The following is a 26,099-nucleotide window of genomic DNA, read 5'->3' as shown; positions in this document are numbered from 1 at the left end:
TAATCTATTTTTATTATGGAAATTGACCTACTAATAACAAATATTTAAATATTTTGTCTATTTATTGTTAAGGAATAAGTCATGAAAATATTTTGATCTCTCCTGATTATTTGAATAATATATAAACATTTTTATACTCGTTATAAAAATTCAATTGTAGAAGGTTATAGCCGTCGACAACGGATAGTGGTAATATTTTATCTTCCTCAAATTTTGTTTTGTGTGTGACCGAAATGGAATAGAATCATGGCCGGTGATCAAACGTCATTTTTCAAGAAAACAGTCCAACATTTAGCTAGATCTTTGGCTAATATCAAACCGACACCATGGGAGAAGGTAATAGGATTATGCTTCACTGTTTTGTTTTAAAAAATATTCTAATTTGCGCTCCGTCCGCTTCCGGATGGGTGTTGCTTATAGCTGTCAAAAATCAATGAATCGCCGATGTTTTCAGGAGGTTTCGGAAAGAATTTGGTTCATGTTTTTGTTTTGGTTTTTAGATAAACACCCTGTTTATGCTATGTCCCAATGTGGCAGCGAATGTGGTGATCACTCCGAGGTCCCAAGAGGCGACGTTTGCGCTTGGTATTTACTTCCTGCAAAGTGGTCTCCAACACAGAGATCGTCTCTTGCCGTATTTTCTGAAGCTCCTGGGGACTCTTCCGACGGCACACTGGGAAGAGCCGACTTGCACAATCACCACCACCGATCGTGAGTAGAAAATTCAACAAAAAATCAATCATACAAGGTTGCTTAGAGTCAAAGTACAGTTTTATGTAATGGTTGGATGTAATTTTTTTTTTGCCTCCAAATCAAAGGTTGTTGTGATGAGTACAATTTTCAGGAATGAAATCAGCGTTTATTTTTCATTAATTAACAATTTTAAAATATTGGATACTAAAAATTTGTGTGATTTAAAATTAGTCATACTTATGAATAATAAAATAAGAATTCATTATAATGTAAAAATATCAGTAGCTCTGTTCATTAATATACATATTATTTAGGTTTACAAGAGCCACACAACCAAATTACTAATGTCTAGCAAATTTATGTGATAAAACTAACAAACTTTTTTATACATATATAATTTATGTGAAAAAAACTAAAAAAAAATTATACATGTGTATAAAAAATTAATTTCATTAATTGATTCAGCAGTTACTTTGTAGTAAAATCTTTTGATAAATAATAGTAAGAAACGGCTCGTAATCACTCTTCAACCTTCAATGTCCCAAGACCCAACTCTAAAATTTAGAATTAGCTTCACATACGGTGTTTGAAAATGATGCGGAATGCATCGAAACACGTGTCACAATTAACTTTAAAAAAAACTGGTATTTACTAAGTAAAACTTGAATTAAAAATGGATATAAAAAAGTCTTTAGTTGGTTTCTGTATTAGAGGTGATTTGTGTGCTCCGCTGATTAATTAAGGAACGATTTATGGACAAATCAAACATATTTTTATTGCATATTTTTGTACATTTTTATGAGTAGTATTGTAAGATAATATTATTTAAAATAGTTTCGGGCTGAACTTTTGCTTCATGTGTATTATTGCCGAGTTGCGGAGACTCGTAGCCTTGTGAACACCTTCTGAAATGAAGATATACAATATTTGATTCATGGTAATCATATTCATGATTAAAAAAAAAACAATGCCAAGTAGGAACAGAACCTGGAAATGGAATATCACAGATTTTACAAAATATATACCCTGGACTGGTACCTGAAGCGGAGGGCTGATCACCTTTCCTTCATGTGTAAACGATCAAGATAACACTGCGTTTATATGACGCAGTGCCCTATGCACCATTGGGGTGCGGATAAGGGTTTTATTATTACAAAATATATTACATATCAATTTCCATTTTGTGAAGTTTAATTTTACTTTTTGACATCTCAACATAGATAAAGAATATGGGAGTCTGGGTATTTACAGGGCATACCACCATATCATAGGCTGGTTAAGTGATCACTTTACACATGTGCAATATTCACCAATTCTTCTACTCATGATTGACATTCAGCCTGCTAAAATTTTTGGAACTCCTACATATATTGATCAATCTCGTGACACAGTACATATCGCTCACTCCTTTCAAGAACGTCATAAATAAAAAAAACTTGACTTTTCAGGAGAACGTTTTTAAAGTTTAAAAATATAATACAATTTTTTAAAAATAAATATCACGCCACCTTTTGAACTTTTTACTGTGCAACAGATCGTTTTAGGTAAAACCGAAAGGTTTTTTCTTCATTTGAAAAATATTTACTTTATTTTAAAAAATAATTAAACAATACATTTTCTTCAAAATGCAAAAACAACACTTTATGCCCTGTAGCGGGTAAATATTAAGTTAAAAATATGCATCTTTTGCTGGGACATAGTACATTTTCTGGGCATTCCGAAAACATGCACAACTGAAAATTGACGATTTTTGATTTATGACGTTCTTGAAAGGAGTGAGCGATATGAGTTTACAAACGCCGCGAGACTAACAGCTGCAAAGGCCCTATCACCGAAATTAGTATTGAGACGACGTTTAGGCTCCGATAGTCCGCTGTTAGCTAATGTGATTGCTGATCAAAGGGTTGCCTGTCTTCCGCTGATTGTCAACGGAAGCGTGAGGCACTTGTGATAAGTGTGCAACAGTGTATTGTATGGACCTACATATCGTGGGTGTACTGGCAAAAAAGGTTTTTTTTTTTAAATTTGCAATTTTGACTTAATGATGCATATTTTATACCACTTTAATGAGTTTTAGTTTTATTTACGACTAGTTTCGAAAACGACAGTTGTTTTCATCTTCTGGTACAAATTAAAACTCATTAAAGTAGTATATTGTCCGCCTCCGTAGTGTATGGGCAGCACGCTCGGCTACCGTTCGAGAGGTCCCGGGTTCGATTCCCAGGGGGGGTCAAATAAATATAAGTGATTTTTTCACTGTAATATTTATTCAATATTACCCTGGACTGGTACCTGAAGCGGAGGGCTGATCACCTTTCCTTCGTGTGTAAACGATCAAGATAACACTGTGTTCATATGAAGCAGTGCCCTATGCACCATTGGGGTGCGGATGAGGGTTTTATTATTAAAGTGGTATATTCAAGTGTATAATTTTAATAAAATAATCATATCATTCCACGAAGTTAATGCCATAATAAAAATAATATTGATGATGCATATTATAAAGTTTTCATCTTTCTATAAACTGGCAAAATGCACTAAGTAGTTTGAAATGTCATATATATGTGGTTTTAAAAGTAAATTTAACTTTAAGTATAAACGCAGGTATTTTATTCAGGCTAAAAGCTTTAAATAACAGGGATTATTTAAATAGGGATTTTAGAGTTTACGATATTTTCAAGTATACCCACGATATATAGAAATTTGAACAACTCAATCTGAGGTGATGGCGATGTATTGCCAAAGCGATGTACGATCGCCTATAGAGAAAAAGAGGACGTTCTGATAAGTGGTTTTGCTGTAAAAGTGTCCATTTGAAATTGATCCAACTGACGTTACATGTTGCTCTCTATCCTCCCCCTGCTCCTGCACCCCCGTCGGCCCCCCCGCCCATGCCGAAGTTCATCGCTGCTCCTGCGGCCGCTCCTGCGGCCGCTCCGGCGCCCGCCCCAGCGTCTCCTGGAAAAATTACGTTTTCTTATTATCAATTTTGACTTTATTTATTAAATGTTAAATCAAGCACTGATTTTTTGAGTCTACTAAGTTGTATTTTATTATTTTACTTAATACAACTTAGTAGATTCAAAACATCAGTGTTTGATTAACATTTAATACATAAATTAAAATGGAGTTCTACAAATTAAACGCCAAATCTCTAAATCAATTTTGACATTGATCCCTAGTTTTGTCACTCTAGTAGACTTCATCTGAGCTATCAAACTAACTAAATAACCTTCACACTGCTTCACCACAGGGGTAAGAACAGAGATTAGAACGCCACACCAATCTATCTTGACAAACAATCTTCCACATTCGTGCATCTTCTCATATATATCTGGTAATTATTCCGACTCCTGAGCTGACCACTTTCAAGTATTTGAAATATTTGATCGGTCTTCCTCTGCTTCTGTGTCCAACTACGTTCGACTCATTAATTTATTTTATTATTCTTTCTTCACTTATTTTTCTTGAATTAGGATTGTACTGAAGGGTAGTTCCCTAAAACTGTTTATACATGTTTCAATCTGTTATTAGATACATTTCAATGATTCTTCTTCTATCCATTTTTAATTAATGTTTTACTTAGTAAATACCACTATTTCTTAAAATCGGTGTTTGAAGATGATGCGGAATGCATCGAAACACGTGTCACAGAAGATTTTAAGAAATGGTGGTATTTACTAGATAAAACATTAATTAAAAATGGATAGATTTTACCACAAAGTGACTGCCGAATCAATTAATCAGATTCTTCTTCTTCCTGGCTACATCCCCACTTACCATCTTACTTGACCATTGGGATCAGCTCTCTTAGTCCTCGGGTTATAGGTCCTTTTGTCATGGACAACGTCACCTAGGCCATGCCTTCGAATCATGTTATGGAATAATTGTATAATAAATTTGGTAAAAAAAACTTTACTTTGTTGTTACGATACTTGTGAACAAAACAATCCCAATGAATAAATTAGAATTTCACTAAATTATGCCTAGTAAACAATATAAACGAATATATAGTCTTATTACCTGCAGATTTGCCTGCACCTCCCCCGCCGCCCCCTGCCCCCGCACCGGCCCCCAAGTTCATAGCAGCTAAAAAAGGAATAACAGGGATCAAACAGGGATAATAAACTGTAAAATTTAACGAGACAGACTTTTATTGTATCACTGGTTAAATGCCAAAGGGCCAAATGCATAAAAAACCAAACGCTTAATTCCAAAAATGGTATCTAAATCGTCAACATTTACATATTCTAAAAAGACACCCATGATTCTAGTGTTAGAAATGGACATTTCTAATGCTCAATGTAAAATTTAACGAGACGGACTTTTGTTATATCGCTGGTTAAATGCCAAAGGGCCAAACGCATAAAAAAACTAAACGCTTTATTCCAAAAATGGTATGGTAAAAAGACACCCATGATTCTAGCGTTAGAAATGGACATTTCTAATGCTACAATCATGGGTGTCTTTTGAATATGAAAATATTGACGATTTAGATACCATTTTTGGAATAAACAGTTTTTTTTTTTGCATTGTGGCCCTTTGGCATTTAATCAGCTATATGTTAGAAGTGATATATAAATAATATTCAAAATTACAATTTAAAATAATCTAGGAAAATCAACCAAATAATTGATAAATGGTTGCAATTTGAAATTGTATTTAATACAACGAATTTTCAACTCTTAAAACATTGTTGTCGGACAGGTTTTTCATCAACCCTGGCCTTAATTATACTCTGCCAGTCTGCCGCCCGACCCTCAGTATACTAATCACAAGTAACCGCAAATCCATCTCCAATATGTACAATGTTTTTTGGCGTATCTCACGCTTCACCAAAAGTAGCAAATAGAGCACTTATAAGCGTCTCCCCTCTCTATCAACAGTATGTAAAATAAATTTACGAATAAACATTTTAAACAGAACTAACTAACTAACTAACCATCACGCCGCTTCCCCGCAGGGGTAGGCAGAGAGAATAGAGCGCCACACCACTCTGTCCTTGCAAACATTCTTCGCCTCTTCCACGTTCATGCATCTCCTCATACATACCCGCCGATTGTTACGACTCCTAACCTGACCACTTTCAAGTATTATAACAGAAATTAATGAATATCTAATATATTACCTCCCGCTCCTGCCCCGGCATTTCCATTACCATTTGCGCCTTGAGCATCGCTCTGAAATTTTTTATTTTATTTTAATTTTAATTTTTATTTACGGCTAATCTCTTTAACAATATTAACAAAAATATGTTTTTACAATAACAATAAATAATACACTAATAAAAATAATTTATGAAATAAAATAACAACTTTTTCCACATTAATTCATGTGGAAAAAGTTGTAATTTTTATTAATAGATTTGGCAGTAACATTGTGGTAAAGACTATCCATTTTTAATTAAAAATTTTGCTTAGTAAATACCACTATATCTTAAAATCTACTGTGACTCGTGTTTCCATGCATTACGCATCATTTTCATACGGTGTTTGAAAATTATAGGAATTAGTGGTATTTACTAAGTAAAAAAGTTTAATTGAAAAAGTTGTTATTTTATTCTAAAAAATGCAGTTCCACCAAGAAATGTCGGTACAAAACTTAAATCTGAAATCATTTATAATAATCACTATCAATAATAATAGATTTTCAAAACAATTTGTCACATAAAAGACTGTTACACACTAGAAAAAAAATCGGAAAAAACTTCCAGATTAGTGCGATAAAAATAAACTCTATCTAAACTCACAAAAATGCCAAATTATGAGATTCTTTAAAAACAAGAAACCACCACTTTTTAATTCTTCGATCAACACAGTATACCTAGAATCGGTGTTAGAATTAGATGTATTTTTTTTTTCATAATACATAGATACATTCAAATATACATATTCATTTCATATATACATTTATTATATGTATTACGGCTCTTTAGGCATGGCCTGTGTTGAGCCGAATACTAACATGTTAATACAATTTTTATATTTATTTTTTATTTTTTAATATTTTTTTTTTTTAATTATTAGATTATAAACATAACATACAGGAGAAATAAAAATAATTTACAGCACAAAGGTTTTTCAATAAGATAATTACACCTGGACTTTAATTAATTCACTTTCTACCTTGTCCCTTCCAATGCTAAGCAACCATCGACGGACACTGTTCTTAAAGACCTGATCACTCCTGGAAATCTGAATGGTTTCGGGCAGCAAATTAAATATCTTTGGCGCAAGGAATGAAAAAGTTTTTTGAGCAAAACTTGTTTTAACGGCTGGGCCAATATAGTTTTTATTTAATGCTGCCCGGGTTCGAATAATTTGTTGCGTTCTTACCTTTTCCATTTTATTCCAGAAGTGAATCAGTACTTCCTAATCAGTAAATAATTAACAAAGGTATGAGAATGCTCAATTTCATAAAAATAATGTAATTATATACTATGATTTTTACTCATAGAGGCTAAATCAAAGGATTGGAAATATTACAAGACTAATTAGAAACGTAAAATGAAATTGATAGAAATATTCACTTACCAGACTTATAATGGAAATTGCTACAAGAGCAAAAAACAATAGTCTGTTCATTCCACTTTTATATGTATAAATAACCCTGTTCAATTAAATCTAACACATAGTTAGTTCGCTCGCTATGCTTATATACAAGTACCTACCATATACTGCTTATACTACTGGTCCATACTATAGTGTGACACATCCAATTACAGTGCCAGTTCCTAATCCGAATGTAAATCATGCAGTGGGTCATTCCTCTTCTTCTTCTTCATTCATTCATTCATTATTAATGCGGCCAGTATTAGGGAATTGTTGTCCAATTACTGAATTATTTAGAAAAATTAGAATGAATAAAAAATTGGTTTATGAAAATGCTCTTTATATTACATTTTTATTTAGGTACTGAAAGAATAATAAAAAAATTAATGGTAATGTAATTAACTATGAGTATTTTAATATTTTAATGTTATAGAATTTAATAAACCCTGATGATGACAAGGTTCTTGTTGAAACCAGTCGGTTAAAGTGTGCTAATAATAAAAAAAGTGATTAAAACAAAGTTGTTTAATTTTATCAAGTTTAAAATGTGCCACAAGTATCTGAGGAAACTATCTGAGGAAAATATTAAAGAAATGTAAAATTAGCCCAAAAAATGGATATAGAACACTTTGATTGAAATCATTATAACTTTAAACACTATATTTTATAATTATTACCTTACTGTATAATTGCAAGCATCACCTGTTATTCTATTTCCGGTGACCATTTTTTAAAATGTAATTATATTATTAAAATGTAATGACAATTTCCATGTTATTATTAACGATTTCATGTCGTTGTTAATGCGGTCGACAAAAGTCCCAACCGCAACTTGCAAATTATGGTTCGTTATTGTATTGTTTTAATAATGAACTTGAAGTAGCCATTGCATATTACTATTATTTTTAAATATATAAAATTACCTTGATATTTAATGAACTATAACAAATTGTACTAAGGGGTGTCATTAAAAACAGATTATTGTTAATTATTCATTGTCAGACATTACTTTTATTAATTTCATTAATTGATTCAGCGGTCCATTTGTGATAATCTCTATTCATTTTTAATTTAAATTTCACTTAGTACTAATAACAGTACTTTTTAAAATCTATTGTGACACACGTTTTGATGCATTTCACATCATTTCTTCAGTTTGAATATGCTTCTCGCGGGCAGAGAGAATAGAATGCCACATTACTCTTTCATAAATTTTTGCAAACATTCTTCGCCACTACTGCATTCATGCATCTCATACATATATCATAGATGATTAAAGAAAACACTTCGTTTTTTACCACTTGAGTTTTATTATAGACTACATGTTTCAGAAGTTAAACTTCCATCATTCAGGTCTGTATAATAACATATATTATAACTAATAACATATATTAGTTACTATACAGACCTGAATGATGGAAGTTTAACTTCTGAAACATGTAGTCTATAATAAAACTCAAGTGGTAAAAAATGAAGTGTTTTCTTTAATCATTGTAACATGTCTTACCACAAAGTTAATGCCGAAACAATAAATAATATATCATAGATTATTCGGACTCCTCACTTGACCATGCCTAAGTATTTAAAGTACTTGATCATGTCACATCTTTCTCTGCTTCTATTTCCAACTGAATTTGTCTATTTTATTGTTCATTCCACATGTCTAAATTATCTCTTATCTCAGTTTTTTTGCATTTCTAGGATTCATAAGTCTCTAAAAGGTTGAAAGCCACTGGAGTGGATTAAAACACTCAATGCTAGGGTTTTTTTCAACTTATGTAATCCTTTTTCTCGTCACAGGTATTCCCGCCTCTGAAAAATTCAGCTTCTGCCTCAACACCCTGCTCTCCGACATTGCGACGCGCCATGCCGATCTACGGGACGAGATCATCACCGCCCAAGTCGACTTGATGAACAACCTGACCAAACACATCACCGAGTGCCACGACAGCAAAGAAAATGCCCTATCCAAACTTCAGTTGTGCAAGTGCACGATCCCCGTACTCGTCGGCCTGGCGCGGTCCATGGGGAGGTTCTGCACAAACAACCCTCCTCTTCTCTGCAGAATATTCCCCGAACCGGACCCACCCGTTCGGGTCAAGACCGACCAGCCGATACAAGATACCTTGAACAAAAAGAGAAGCTTCAGCCAATTTCGATCGATCATCCCGCGATCCCTCTCCGGAAATTTGAACCCGGCGGCCATAGAGACCTTGAGTGTCAACTCTCAAGACATCAGCGACGGTTTGACCAGCACTAATTCTCTCAAAAGGGGATACTTGCAGAGCCATAATTCTGTTCCGTACGATCCCACCGTATATTTCTTCACAAAGTACGGTTCTAGTTTCAATCAGTTCCCGAACATGCGGTTTGCGATGGAGTCCCCGGAAAAGAGGGCTAACCTTCAGTTTCCACTCATTCATCTCCAGACTATACTGGCAATTGCAAAGAAGCTGCTCGTGAAGGACTTGTTGAGTTATTTGGACGAAGAAGCGGAGGATATTTTTGCATCTGGACAAATTCAGGTGAGTTTTAGATGAGACTCTAATTGACAAGCGCCTTGGCTAAGTAAGATAGTCGCCCGACTGCGAAACAGGCATCACTGGTTCGATTCCCGCCAATTATAGAAAGATTTTTTTTTTAATTTTCAATTGCTTTGGTATTTGTGATGTATTTTTTTCATTTCTACCTTCCCTATCCTTACAATACTAACCGCAGGCGCTCTAAAATATTTAATGGCTTTGCGGGTTTTTCCTTATTTTATCAGCCTCCACAGTGTAGTGGTCAGCATTTTAAAGTACCGCACTGGAGGTTCCGGGTTTGGTTCCTAGTGGAATATAAATGTTTGATTTTCACTCTAATATTTATTTATCTAATATTACCCTGCACTGATACCTAGGACTGTCACCCTTCCTTTGTGTATTTAACAATTAAGATAACATTACTTCCATACATTGCAGTGCCCTATGCACCATTGTGTGTGTGTGTGTGTGTGTGTGTGTGTGTGTGTGTGTGTGTGTGTGTGTGTGTGTGTGTGTGGATAATGGTCGGATATATATTATGTGAGAATTTTTTTCCAGATATTTCCCTATAGATCGTTTTCGGAGACATTAAATTTGGCCATGGTTACTCTTCTCAGAGAGCTGTTGCAGAGTCAAAAAGATTTGCCCGTTCCTTTCACCAAAGATGTTCAGGTAACATTCTTCATTTTTTTTAGCTTGTTGAGGTTGAGGTATATTCTAAAGATGCTATCGACAAACTTTGTCTGCCTGCGTAATCTAGTGGTTAATGCGTTTGGCTACCGTGCTGGATGTCCTGATTTGATTTGATTAATAATAATAAATTTGGTTAATTTATATAGCGTCATTTTCGTAAAATACTACCTCAAGGGCGCTTGATTCCCAGGGGGGTCAAAATAAATATTGGGGATTTATCACTCTGATGTTTGTTTAATATCACCCTTGACCGGTACCGGAAGTGCAAGATGACTCAACTCACCTTTGTGTAATTGACTACCAAGATGCAGTTCCCTATGTGGCATTGAATGCGGAAAAGGGTTATAAAAAGATGTACATAGATTATATCTTTGATTCCAAAAATTTATTTAGTTTTTTCTTGATATTTGAAGCGTAAGACTGATCATCTTGCCCTCGTATGATCAGTGTTGCCACATACACAGATTTATCTGTATTGATACAGATTTTAGACTGCCGTTACAGATTTTACTCTTGGGTAGTACTTTTAGTTTTATACAGATTTTTGGAATTGGACATAGTATATGATAAAACAAAAGAATGAAAATATGTATAGATTCGAGCGTGATTAACATTTGATAATAAGTACTGAAACGTTGAAAGGATTATTACTATCCAAACAACTACAATGATCCATGCTACAAACTAAAAATAGAAAAGGATTTGATTTCTAAAATTAATAAAAATGTGTATAAAAATTATATTTTGGGTTATTGATTCCATACAGATTTCTAGACTGTTTGATTCAGATTTTTTGGTTTGGCATATGGCAACTCTGCGTATGATTAACAATCAAGGTGTGGCTGCGTCGACCTGATGCAAAGCCTTATGCACTATTTAGTGCAGAGAATAATTTAATAAAAAATGTTTGTAAAATTACCAATTCTTTATGATTTATTCTCACAAACTGAATTATTTACCCTATGAATGAAATATCAATATATCGTAGTCTTACAGGAGAAAGTGACCAACTAACAAAACGTAAAATGTTCAGGAGGGCCATTTAAGTCACTTTTGCTTGGCATGAAAGTAAACATCAATGCAGTTACAACATTTTGAGTGTATCCAAATACTTGGTCACAAAATCTGGATTGTCTCCAATTACAGGAGTTATTTTCATATTATTTTTTGACATCTCATCAAAGATGAAGAAGAATATGGAAGTCTGGGCATTTACGGGGCTGACGACTATCATAGGCTGGTTTAAGTGATCACTTTACACACGTGTAACATTCACCAATTCTACCCATTATTAACAACCACACTACTCAAATTCTTGGAAGCTCTATATATGTGAACCAATTTAGAAACCTTGTTCTTGAATCACTAGAACTTCACTAGAGACATCTGTTGGTGAGATGTAAAGAACCTTTTACCAAGCAGAAACTCTTATATTAGTATTCTTCTTCATCTTTGATGAGATGTCAAAAAATAATACGAAAATAACTCCTGTAATTGGAGATAATCCAGATTTTGTGAACAAGTATTTGGACACACTCAAAATGTTGTAAATCTGGTCAAATTATAAGCTTAAATAATAAAAATGAAAATGGTATTTTCTGGCGTTTCTCATGTGCGTGATTATAATCCAGGATTCGGACCTCACATAAGTCAAAAAATAATATCAATGCAGTTAGTCATTTTTAACAAGTCAATATACAATTATGCTTCCAAGCTTAAAATCCTTTGGGACTTTTTTCAGGGCAATATTAAGCTAGTAAGATATCAAACAGTCAATGATCATGTTTTTTTGTAAAAAATGCTCTTGGTCACTTTCTCCTGTATGACTACGATATATTATATATTATAAATGTCTCAGCTTGATACAAAACATCTATTGTTTTTAAATGAAAGAAGACGGAAGTCTGAGCATCCCAGAGCTTGCGACGAGATATTTGACGAGCAATTTCTTCAACAGGAGTTTGTGAAGTGTCTGTTTCTCAACGGGCAAACCGAGCTGCAGAGCCGCCACCATGATGCTTCCGAAAGGGAGGACAGGGAGAGCAACTACGCCACTGTTAACAAGTTCAAAGTTAATGTCATGGCCAACTCTGCATGCGTTGATCTGCTAGTATGGGCCATAGGGGACGAAACGGGTATGATTATTATTTTGACAATGTCATGGATTTTTTTGTGTACTTTAATTTCTAAATTTCAGTCTCTCGTCTGCCTCCATGGTGTAATTTTTTTTTCTTTATTTTAAATTCTTTTGCATTACATAACATAAATTCAAATACAAAAAAAAAAATATGAATAAAATATAAAAAAGAATACAAGAAAAGATCCCACAAAGGCATGGCCTGTGTGTGGGTATACAACATAATTTAGGTCATAGTGTATAAGGGTATAGGTATTATAAGTAGAACTAGAATAATAGTGTTAATATAAAAAGTAATGGTCAGCGTGTTTAGCTACCGTGCTGGAGATCCCAGGTTCGATTCCCAGGGGGGGGAAAATAAATATTAGCGATTTTACATTGTAATATTTATTTAATATTACCCTGCACTGGTTCCTGAAGCGCAAGAGTGATGACCTTGCCTTCATGTAAGTAATGATCAAGATAACACTGCGTCAATTCGATGCAGTGCCCTATGCACCATTGGGTGCGGATAAGGGTTATAACTAAGTAAGTAATTTCTAAAGAGGTCCACTTACATTAAAATATGTTTGTTAAACATGCTTGACTATGGATGGGGAATTTTAATGACCACAATCTACCTATAGCTTTTGAAATATTGCTTATCTTGCGCCTTCTCATGCATCTTATATTTAAAAAATTCCTTATCAAATTAGGACTTATTTAAAAAATTGAAGAATGTAATGTCATTCCCGAAAAGATGCCTTTCTTCAAATCGTATAATATTTAGAATTTAATGATCATTTATTTATTATCAATGACCATTTATCAGAATCAATTAATGAAATTTTTGTTATTTACCTACCAAAAAAACAATATGTTACTAGTTATTTTTAGCTATACTTATTTTTTTAACAATCGCTTCGATTTAATGATTTATTTTTTTAACAGTTGCTTCGCATTGTGTAACTATATTCATTTTATTTTCCAGTGGACGATAGTTATGATGTTTTGGATCTTGCTCAAGTCCTTATGTATGAAATAGGTGAACTGTCCTTGTCACTAGTGTGGCCCCGAAATGCATTCTTCATTATCGTCAATTTATCTTTGTGTTTTAATACTTCTTACACAATCATTTATCGATGCCACATGTTTTTTTGAAAAATATACAAATTATAGTCCTACAAACACACTTTACTTATAAACTTTATAAAATTAAACAACTTTGTTCTAACCACTTCTTTATTATTAGTACACTTTAAACTACCGGTTTCGACAAGAACATTGTCATCATCAGGGTCAAAAACTTCCGCACACTAAACTAAACTAAACTTCGAGTGTGTGGAAGTTTTTGACCCTGATGATGACAAGGTTCTTATCGAAACCGGTAGTTTAAAGTGTACTAATAATAAAAAAGTGATTAAAACAAAGTTGTTTAATTTTATAATGTTTATAAAATGTGCCACAAAGTATCTCCGAAAAACATTCAAGAAACACTATACTTATGTTTTACATAGTAAATACCACTATTTCTTAAAAATTTAAGAAATATTGGTATTTACCAAGTAAAACTTAAATTAAAAATTAATAGCTGTTACTGCCGAATCAATTAATAAAACACTATATTTTCCTGTTAATTATATGACTCCCCAAAAGTGCCTTTTTTATTTTTAGTTCTGTATAGTAAAGCTTGAACTCTGGACTTTTAGCTTTAATGTATAGAATTTATTTTGAACATGTCTTTTTTAACCTCAAGCCTGTGGGACTCTTCCTCTCAAAACCCCTGTTCATCTCAATATAAAATACTGTATTTGGATAAATACATTTAACACATTGTTGTCAGGTGGATTTTTCATCAATCCTGACTCTGAATTAACCACAAATCCAATTCCAATCTCTACAATGTTTTTTGGCGTCTCTCGCGCTCTTCCAAAAGAAAACAAATAGAACACTTATAAGCGTCCCCGCTCTCTACTAACAGAATGTATAAGGCGCTTTTAAGCGTTTCCCGCAAACAATGTGTTAACAAAATGCACAAAACATCGATTTGATTTTCGTGACAGTTGTGTTTCCCCTTAATATTTCCCTGAATATGCATCGTAAGCTAGATACGAGAATATTTCTAAATACTTCTTTGACAAAATGAATGTTTCTATATTTTTGCACATCTCTTGTCAATTCCATGTTTTTACAAATCTTCGCTGTGATACGTTTCTTTTCCTTATACTTTACGTTCTTGCATCTGCTGTGTTTGCAAAATGTAATAATCTTAATATTAACAACTTATTCATTGTGTTTATTGTTCCTTCAGGAGCTGATTCGTTGTGTGGTCGGCTGAATGAGAAACTGACTTCTACACACAATCATAAACTGGTATTGGCGCATATGCCATTGCTGATGGTTTGCTTAGAAGTAAGTTTTTATTTTATTTTATAAATGTATCTTCTTAATGTACCACTCCACTTTGAAGGTTGGCAATCATCATGGCAATTTGTCTGCAGCCATTCTAAGCAGCGACTTAGTGGCACTCTCAGGTTTTTAAGCCGGGATATTTGTCTTGTCACCACGCTGCATTTACCTATCTGCCTTGTAATATAATACGTATAACTTCGCATTTATACTTCGTAACAATATAATACTCATGTGTTAAAAAACAAGTGTTTTATTTATAAAGAAACATTAATAATAGAACAATAAGAAAAAAGAGTTAAATGTTTAAAAAGTGGTTTCTTAAAATTTTGACCAAGGCCAGATTTTTTAGATCATTATACTACAAGACGCCTTCTCCTTAAACTGCTCCAAATAGCCCCTTCTCACTCCAGATATATTTGAATCCCGGGATTATATTACTATGTTTATCCTAATATAGTTTGATTGTTTCTTATTTCAGGGTCTCGGAAAGCTGGCGGTCAAGTTCCCCAATATAGCGGGCACATCCATCAACTGCCTCCGGGAGTTCCTTGTCAAGCCGTCCCCTATCCTGGTGAAGCTACACAAGCTGGCCACCGATAGGGGTGGCAATAAGGAAAAAATCAAAATCACACGTCAGTCCCGCACTATCAATTGTAGTTACCAAAAACACGGTGTCGGAAATAATATTCTAACAAATATAACAAAATAATTATGTATGATACTAATTTGGTAAGCTGGTTTCTTAGACCATACTAAATTTTTACTTCCTCTAATTTGGTTTGATTGTCTGCCTCCATGGTGTAATGGTTAGCGTGTTTAGCTACCGTGCTGGAGGTCCCAGGTTCGATTCCCAGGGGGGAGGGGTGAAAATAAATATAAGTGATTTTACATTTTAATATTTATTTAATATTACCATGGACTGGTCCCTGAAGCGCAGGAGTGATCACCTTGCCTTCATGTAAGCAATGATCAAGATAAGGCTGCGTCAATATGATGCAGTCCCCTATAGACCATTGAGTGGGTATAAGGGTTAGAAGTAGAAGAATTTGATGAGTTTTATAATATTATTTTATGGACAGCTCCGATTCCTTGTAGTGACCTCTATACATATAAACATCCTTGCCTTGTTACTTTTGGCCCTCAGTTGAGAATTTGTGCAGTACATGGCTTAGTCCAATTCAAAATGGGTATAATTCACTCTAAATTAGTGTCATCCGTACGGTGAATAATCGCACGTCTGATAAATGAATAAATAAATTATATTATGGAAAAAAAACTCAATCGTTATATAAGGCTCAACTTGCAAGAACTTTCTTATTGAAAGGTTAAAAGTGTATTGAGGTCACATCTCATCAAAGATGAAGAAGAATATTAAATTCACTAGAGACATCTATTGGTGAGATCAAAAGAAGCTTTTTATTGAGCAGAAACTCTTATAGTATGTGAGGTCCGATTCCTGAAGTTCTAGTGATTCAAGAACAAGGTTTCTAAATTGGTTCATATATATGGAACTTTCAAGAATTTGAGTAGTGTGGTTGTCAATAATGGGTAGAATTGGTGAATGTTACACGTGTGTAAAGTGTTCACTTAAACCAGCCTATGACGGTCGTCAGCCCCGTAAATGCCCAGACTTCCATATTCTTCTTCATCTTTGATGAGGTGTCAAAAAAGAATATAAAAAATAACTCATAATTGGAGATAATCCAGATTTGTGAACAAGTATTTGGACACACTCAAAATGTTGTAAAGAAATATATTTTCTTTCTTATTTCAGAAAAACACGTAACAAATTTGTTTTAAGCTGTCCAATCATATTGCAATTTACAGCTTAAATACAAAAAAGCATCAGACCTAGGCAACAATAAAAAATAATGTATGCTAATGCAGTTTAAATATACTCCTTTATTAAAAAATATATACTCAACGAAGACTTTTATATTTATCTGTAGGCTAACAAGCTTATTGCTATACATCCGTACTAAGTACAGAGACTATCTGCTGAAAAAAAAATAAAGAAAATGAATCCGTTTTTAAAATCACTTTTTAACACATTAAAACAATTGCAACTCAGCAAATGATCGATGTAAATTTCATCAATATCACAGATTAATTTTTCACCTAATTCATCACTAAAAAGGTAAATAATCATAAATGAATGATATAATGATTAAAAGTTATAACTTTTCTTGATTTACACATGTCTACCAACCTAATATTTTGACAGCTCTACAAATCGTATATACCATATATATAGCAGACAGAACCATAGACCATTTTTAGCAAATAGACCACAGATAATCGACCATAAACAATAATCTCATATGAATCCGTACTGTAATGTTCTTTTTTTGAATTTCGGTAAACTCACTAAAGTGGGAAACACTTGCTTTAGGTTTTTAGTACATGACAATTAAGTACGGAAAATTATGAATTTATTAAAAAAAATATCACAGAAATATGTAGAAAGCTACATTACGTATCGTTTTGAAATTTTATTTGCATGTTGGGTAGCTTACAATTTATATTCAAATATATCTATCATTTCTCTATCCAACTCTTTTAAAACCACCTTAACACGCTCAAAGCGTGAGACTGACCCTTGTCAGTGATGCAGCACCCTATGTAATGCTGAGTGTGGATGAGTGACAAAGAAAGAAGAAGAAACACATCCGTCTCTCTGTTCTTAGTATGGCAGTTTATTATTTTGATGCAAAAAGTCTAACATAAGTGGCAATCTGCATACAAGTAATCTATCAATAATTTATCAAATTTTATTTATAACTTCACTTATGTTGGGTCTTTGAGTGTAAACTCACATGGACCATACCAGGAAGTGGTCGGTGACTTATGGGGGCTTGCTAGTTTGTATGGAAATGCTTGATATTAGGGTACACTTTGGTGTACCTTAATAGTTGCCGTATTACAGAAGAATTTTTTGACAGTTGAAAAAAATGATGGCCAGTCTTCTTTCTTTCAATTTTCGATATCTAATTTGTCCGATTTGAACTGAAAAATTAATTATTAGTTACATCTATACATTAATATATCAAACAAATTATGTAATGAAAGTAATCCTTTTTTATTCATTTTCTTTGTTACTCTAAAACCAGTTTAAAAAATTTTAAAAATTGAAATTTTTTACTTTAAATTTCTTTTTTTTTTCTGACCCTTTTCTGCACCTAATGGAGTATAGAGCACCGCATCAGATTGATGCAGTGTTTACTTTATCCTTAATTATATAAAAGCAAGGTGATCAATCCTGCTCTTCGGGTACCAGGCTTTCAGCACGATAGTCAAACTCGTTAACAAATACCCATAGAAGTGGGCGTTTTTATTTACATGTTCATTAAATTATTTCTGGCATATTTTTTTAGAAAGAATTACAACCGCGTCACATTGCGACAGTCACAACTAGATACCATGAAGTACCATATTTTTGTTGAAAGAAACATCTGTAATACGGCAACTATAGTGCTCTGAGTATGGTCATAAATTTCCATACAATTTTGCAATTAACTTGTTCTTTATGGTTTGGTTTTGGTGGTGGTGTAGTTCATGTGAGTTGACACCGTGCTCCCTATGTAGTACCTGTTTGTTCAATAGACCACTCAGCAATATGGCTTTTTCTATGGAATTTTTCACCTTGAATATCTATTTTTAATTAGTATTTTACTTATTAAATACCACTATTTCTAAAAATCTACTGTGACACGTGTTTCAATGCATTCCGCATCATTTTCAAACACACATACGGTTTTTAAAAATTATGCGGAATTTAATAAGTAAAACTTAAATTAAAAATGGAAAGATTTTACCACAAAGTGACTGGCGAATCAATTAATGAAAGTACTTGAATATCTATACTACATATTATTCAAAAGGCTTTTATAATTTTGCTGAATGGTCTACTGAACAAACTATTACTACGGGGGCGAATAAAAGTATGGTTCCTATCTCCACGCACGCCGCACTGCTTCTCACTGCACCGATATCGCTGTGAATCATTATCAATTGTAAAAATCTAAGTATTTGCTAGAAAATATAATAATTTATTTAATTTTTGGTTGTGGAATTCTAATCTTGGTATAAACTAATATAATATAACCTGATCAACTAAAAATCCATATAGTAAAACTCATAATTTTTAAATGTTGTACTTCGAATCAAGATTCCCGACCTGCGTTATTGAATATCTGCAAAATATAAATTGGCATATATGCATCAATTAATGGTATTAGCAACAAACAAAACAACTCCTGTCTATTAAAATGTATTACAACTTCAATAAGAATTGTACAATGCTAAATATTTTCAGTGCTTATCTAAAATGTCAAAAGCTGGACTCTCACCCAAGCTACTACAAAGAAGATTGAAGCATTTGAAATAAAATGCTATAGAAAAATGCTCAAAATATCATGGGTTGAGAGTCTTCCAAACCAAGATGTTATAAGATCTTCGGAAAAAGAGAGAAGGTAAAACATTACAAAGAAAAGAAAGCTGGAGTACTTTGGCCAAAATAGAAAGCAATACGTATTTTATTACAAGGCAAAGTGGAAAGTAAACACATCATAAAAATAAGAAGTAAATCCTGGCTTGAAAACTCAATAGAGGTGTTCCATTGTATCACTAAGTCGCTTTTTGAAGTGGGTGCAGACAAAATGCAACCATCAGCATTTTGTGACACAATATAAAGAAAAGTTGATATTTTTTATGATGCTATTCTGTATAAAGCTTATTCAATATATTTTGACAATTCTATCTTAACACATTTCAGATGGGTATTTTTTACGCCTGTGGACCGCTGGTGTCGGGATTTGATAATTATGTACATATAGTTAAGACCTTAACAAAGAGATTGTTGTATAATATTCATATAAAAACATTGGATCATTCCTTCTTTTCTGTCTTTGAAATGAGGCTGGCGCAGAATGTAAAAATACCCTTCCCGTCCTTAAGCATCGATCGACCGAACGGGTAGAAATACCTTTCCCGTCTGAAGTGTGTTAAAGTATATATTTTAAAAATCGTTTTATATTGTGTATCAAATATCTTTAAAGTTCGACTCACCTGATATAGGAGATATGATCCAATTTCTGCATTTAGGATGAACGAAAATCACAGCCATCAATCACATCAATCGCAGCATCAATCACAATTTACTGTATCACTATTTGTGAACTGTATTATGAATATAACTGGGTGTTGAGAAGGCACCAGTCATTGGGACTTACCCAGGTTATTTGAAATGAATCGGTACGCACAATTATCAAATGTGAGTTGTGATCAACCCTTCATGGAATGGACATTGAGAAAATGGAAGGGACAAAGCAGACAAAGAAAAGCGATACCAATTTTCAAGATACAGCCGACACATATCTTTTATGGATGTTTATTTACTTAATTTAGCCATATTACACTAATTTCGTTTCAAAGCGTGAGTTATAATCTTGATTCAGGTCAACATGAATTAAAAAAATCCGAATTAAAATTGCATTTTACTAAAATATTGCTGTATTATCTAACCGTTTAATTATACCTTATTGGTATATGCTAAGCAGTATTTTTGATAATAAAACATGTATATTTGATGATAATAACTAATGATTTTTTTTACAATTGATATTTTTTTGCGATGTTATCACTTTGATTGGATTTTCCAGCTCTATGCAATGATCATTTTAAAACCTGCAATTGATTTTTTAGTAAATAGCATTTTTTCACATCTTATTACCTAGGCCATAAATAATAAAGAAAAATATTATTAAAATAAAAATGAAAAAGAATGTTTCGATAAGTAATCTCACTATTAGTTTGTCTCCATAGTATGTATAGGTTAGCACGTTTGGCAACCGTGCTAGAGGTCCTGGGTTTGATTCCCAGGAAGAGGTAAAAATAAATATGAGAGATTTTTCAATCTACATTTATTCAGAACACACTCAAAATGTTGTTAAAAAAAGTATACAACTCACTTTTTCCATTTGTTTTTATTTTCCCATTTTTTCACCCGAGAAAAATGTGAAAATAGGGTTTTATTATAATTAAAACTTTTGAAAAAATTTAAATCTACACACCAGACAAAAAAGTAAATAATTTCATCATTCGGAATGACCCCTCGGTTCTTTATTAGTCGTGTCGGGTTGTGGTCCCATGGTTAGTGTCGCGGACTCAGAGTTTCCCGGTTCGAACCCACTCTACCACAATTTGATACTCATTTCTAACAATGAGCCTCTTACGCTCACCGAAATATTATAAAATTGAAGTAATTTTATAAATAATAAAATCACAAATATATCTCTTTTTTATAATTTTTTTTTTATAAAATATAAAATTATTTAGTCGGTTAGGATTGTTGCATAGCACTGGTAATCCTTTGGAAAGGTGAGGTGTTTGATTGGTGCTTTACTCTTCAGTGCAAGGCAGTGAGCTGTTGGACATAGAGAACGATATTGGTCCCAACGACATTGCGTCTTCTCATTGTTCAGCATTCGAGAAGCTGCGGGACGCCGCCATCGAGAACCTCTGCATCGCCCTGGAGGCCGCGCAGTCCCTCGACCCGCTGCCCGTCGTGGAGCTGGTCTCCTCCGTCAGTAACCGCCTCTTCACCGCGGAGACCAGCGATAGGTTACTAAACTCACTATTTATATTGCACACGTTCTTTCAGTCCGCTCACAACAGAGAAGGAGAATTTTCTAAAGACAGAGACTGACCGGAGCATTTTGTCGTGACAAAACATTGTAACATTGCTCGCGGTGAGCATGTTACGTTATGACGTTACGGCATTGCTGACTGACCGCGATCAGTGCTCGCTAGTGGCCTTGTGCTCAGCGTTTCCATATGTCACACCAAAAAATCTGAAAATCTGAATCAATAACCCAAAATCTGTATGAATCTTTGCAACATTGCATTCGTACTGTAGTTAAAATGTTGGACGACGAATATGCGATTCTTGGTTCTGTGATTTTAATAAATTACTGCTTACTCCAAATGAAGAAAATAAAATAAAATAAAAATAAAATATCCCCACAAATTCCCAGCAATTTGGGGAATTTCCCACAGATTGGCAACCCTGTTCTAACCTAAAATTGCATCCGACTTCGGATGGAGCATTCGGAACGAGCGGCGAGCAGCTCGGCTCGGTGTACTGACTGCCTGAATGCTCGAATCGTAACATGTTACGTTACGACGAAATGCTCCGGTCAGTCTCCGCCTTAAAAATGTAACTTATCACAAGCATGACTCCAACTCCCCACCCAAGTATCCACCCTTCTTTCTGAACCTTATTCTAGAATTGCGGTCATAATTTCTCAAATGATAAAGCTAAACGCATTTAAACTATGATAATTTTATTAATCATTATTTTTTTGTTTGTAAATAAAAATAAGACTTGACACTGATAAGAATATCTTGCCAAAAAAAAATTTTGGATACTTTATATAGCACTATTTTGCAGACAAAACCAAAAGCCAAATATAAAGTTATATTACAGAGAGTGTTATATTACCATACCACAAATTAAACAAAGATTATAATATACAAAATAGTAATAATAAGTAAAAGTATATTAATTTACGCAGAGATTCAAATGTATAACCCTACAGACAAAATCAAAGGCCAAATATGAGGTTAGAAGCTTCTTAACACCCACATATCGCTCACTCCTTTCAAGAACGTCATAAATCAAAAATCGTCAATTTTCAGTTGTGCATGTTTTCGGAATGCCCAGAAAATGTACTATATTCCAGCCTAAGAGACATATTTTTAGCTTAATATTTACCCGCTACAGGGCAGAAAATGTTTTTGCATTTTGAAGAAAGGGTATGGTTTAATTATTTTTTTAAATATACTAAATATTTTTCAAATGGAGAAAAAACCTTCAGGTTTTACCTCAAAAGAACTGTTGCACAGTAAAAAGTTCAATAAGTGGCTTGATATTTATTTTTAATACATTGTGTTATATTTTTAAACTTTAAAAACATTTTCCTGCAAAATCAAGTATTTTGATTTATGACGTTCTTGAAAGGAGTGAGGGATATGTTATAATGTATTGTATGAAGAATTTATAAAATTTACTATCAACCCCTAAGATGTGTAAATTTTTGCTTTACGTTTCATAACAAAAACAACCGCATCTGCACAAGGAATATAAATGTTCAAAGTTATACTCATATTTAGTGTACATATATGAATTGTTAATAATAATTAGATTGTGCAGCAATGATGAAGTTTTATTATTATTATTCTTCTTCTTCTTCATCGTTGTAGGCCTTGTGGCCTGTTTTTAAGAGGGATAATCCTTAGTTTTATTATGTTAGAAGTTTTATTATTTTATATTATTATTTACATATATACTGGCTTTAGGTGAGTAAAAAAATAATTTTCGTAAACACCTCACATTGAAATATCTACTTACTTCATTTTACTTATTATTTTCATTCATTTTTACCATTTTAGCGAGTATGGATGTTCCTAATAAAGACAAAAGTCAAGAATAAATTAGTAGGAAAATAAGTAAGGATTCAATAAAATTTCGTCATTTGAAAACCATTCACCTTTAGAGCGCTGAGAATCAATATCCTCACATTGAAATATCTACTTACTTCATTTTACTTATTATTTTCATTCATTTTTACCATTTTAGCGAGTATGGATGTTCCTAATAAAGACAAAAGTCAAGAATAAATTAGTAGGAAAATAAGTAAGGATTCAATAAAATTTCGTCATTTGAAAACCATTCACCTTTAGAGCGCTGAGAATCAATATCCTCACATTGAAATATCTACTTACTTCATTTTACTTATTATTTTCATTCATTTTTACCATTTTAGCGAGTATGGATGTTCCTAATAAAGACAAAAGTCAAGAATAAATTAGTAGGAAAATAAGTAAGGATTCAATAAAATTTCGTCATTTGAAAACCATTCACCTTTAGAGCGCTGAGAATCAATATATCGGTTTACTATGCCAAAAGCGCGGCCCGTCCATATGTATCTGAATTTTCTTGTCTTATACTTATAACTCTGTATCTTTTTGTAACTTGAATTTTTATATTATTTCGAGTAATAATGAATTTTTACTTGGGAGAGTAAGTAAAGTAAAACAATACATACCCGCCGACAAAAAAGTCGGCAATATATATGAGGAGATGCATGAATGTGGAAGGGCGAAGAATGTTTGCAAGGACAGAGTGGTGTGGCGCTCTATTCTCTCTGCCTACACCTGCGGGGAAGCGGCGTGATGGTTAGTTAGTTAGTTAGAATTTTTACTTGTAAAAGCCCTTTGGGCGTTTGTGTGAATAAATAAACAAATAAATACCTACGATGACGACAGTATATTTTGGTGGCCGAGCTGGGAAATTGTGTGGCAGCGTAGGCGTTTCTAAAGTTCCGATTCGTCAATAGATTATACATTTTTTTTTTGTAAAAACCTATTTCGCCCTTATAATGTCAGATTCGTCCAAAAGTGATTTTCAAACATTGCATGAAAATTTTTGTTTTACTCAAATTAGTGATAGTGACGGTATGAAAGTTTACTGATTGGAAGATGTGCATCGATATTGAAACTCTTCAAAAAAACAGTTTTGCACGATCTTGTGAATAAAAAATTTCATTCGCATAAACGTCTTTTTGTAAATGAAAGAATTTTTTTTTTCAATTAAAAAAAATATATATAAACATACATAAGTATGTTTATTACAAAATGTTGAATAATATTGTTGATTTTGTACACACCCAATAATAAAAAGGACCAATTTTGCAAAAAGTCTTCAGCAATTTTAGCATACATAGAAGAAAAAATCTCAACACAAACGGTTATTATGAGTCAACGATATCAAATTTATCATTTCATCTATGTCCTATCATCGTCAGCAGGGAAGAAACACTCAACGTTGTAACACTTTACATTGTCTATGATATGTTTAGATGAGTTATTTATTTATTTAATGGCGGGAATATTGATGCATTGTTTATGTTTTCAGTTCATCCAGTCTCATCAGCACTAACATTGTGATAATGTTGGGTCACGTGGCTGTTGCATTGAAGGACATACCTAAGGCCACCGATACCATTCTTCTCTTCTTCCAACAGAGGTAATCTACATAAAATCTTCATATTCTTCTTGGTGTACATCTTGTGGCCTGTTTTCAAGAGGGATTAGCGCTCCTGCGATGTCGATTCCCAGCTGTCAATCCATCTCTTTGGTGGTCATCCACCTTAGAGTTGGCTGTACAGTGCAATGTGGGGGAGTCTGGATGATTCCGTTCTCCTCACACGTGCATACCATTGTTTTCTTCGTTGCCTTCCCCACCTAACGACATCTTGGATCTCGCATTCTCTTATTGTGGTGTTTTTTATCCCATGTTGAAATGAGTGAAGCAAAACGAAACAAAGCAAAGTAAAACAAAATTATGAGATGAATGTGGTTGGTAATAGAAGCGAAGGAAGACCTTGTAGACTCGTAGACTCTTGCCAGATATGCTCCTTAGAGTCTTCATTTCCGACACTCGTAGGGCGCTTGTCCACTACCCAGAATTTTACCGTCCGGCAGTCTGGTTTTGAAAAATGAAAGCGACTACGACAGTTTAGCGTGATCGAATTTACGTGCAACTTGTTCACGCACCGATCAAGAGCTCCGATCCGAAAAAATATTTACAAAAGCACAAGCCAATCCAAGCCAATCATCGTTTTAAAACTATAACTGACTTGCCGGACGGTAAAATTCCGTGTAGTGGACAAACACCCTTAGTGTTTTTTTTACTACAGTGTCCGCTTTGCATTTGATCTCTTGTGCTCTTATATTGAATTCTAAATATGTTTTTAATAGTTGGGTAATATATCCAAAATTAAACAAGGTTGAATTCTACATTTATTTATGTATATTTTAATATGTGACGCGTTTCGTCTTCTTAGGACATTATCAAATAGGGAGTGTTTGATAATGTCCCAAGAAGACGAAACGCGTCACGTATTAAATATACATAAATAAATATAGAATTAAACCGAATAAACCTTATTATTTTTTAACATCTCATCAAAGATGAAGAAGAATATGGAAGTCTGGGCATTTACGGGGCTGACGACCGTCATCGGCTGGTTTAAGTGATGACGGTCGTCA

At 33.5% G+C, this 26,099-nt stretch overlaps 1 protein-coding gene across 2 annotated transcripts in view; it reads left to right on the top strand.

Moving 5' to 3' along the window:
* Positions 1-188: 188 nt before the first annotated feature.
* Positions 189-26,099, top strand: part of Pi4KIIIalpha (phosphatidylinositol 4-kinase III alpha) — a 61,379-nt gene continuing 35,468 nt past the window's right edge. The window contains exons 1-9 of one of the 2 annotated variants that reach the window (XM_088267993.1): positions 189-336; positions 501-711; positions 9,045-9,769; positions 10,325-10,438; positions 12,417-12,594; positions 14,887-14,987; positions 15,466-15,619; positions 21,470-21,608; positions 24,964-25,074. In XM_088267993.1, coding sequence (XP_088124119.1) covers positions 247-336; positions 501-711; positions 9,045-9,769; positions 10,325-10,438; positions 12,417-12,594; positions 14,887-14,987; positions 15,466-15,619; positions 21,470-21,608; positions 24,964-25,074 — 1,823 coding nt within the window. In that variant the 5' untranslated portion in view covers positions 189-246. Of the gene's footprint in view, positions 337-500; positions 712-9,044; positions 9,770-10,324; positions 10,439-12,416; positions 12,595-14,886; positions 14,988-15,465; positions 15,620-21,397; positions 21,609-24,963; positions 25,075-26,099 lie in introns of both variants that reach the window. The other variant, XM_088267992.1, reaches the window with a different exon arrangement.

The sequence above is a fragment of the Brachycentrus maculatus genome, unplaced genomic scaffold (assembly GCF_059751285.1).
Source record: "Brachycentrus maculatus isolate JH-2025_06_01 unplaced genomic scaffold, ASM5975128v1 h1tg000310l, whole genome shotgun sequence".
Lineage (NCBI taxonomy): Eukaryota > Metazoa > Arthropoda > Insecta > Trichoptera > Brachycentridae > Brachycentrus > Brachycentrus maculatus.
This window is presented reverse-complemented; position numbering and strand designations above follow the sequence as displayed.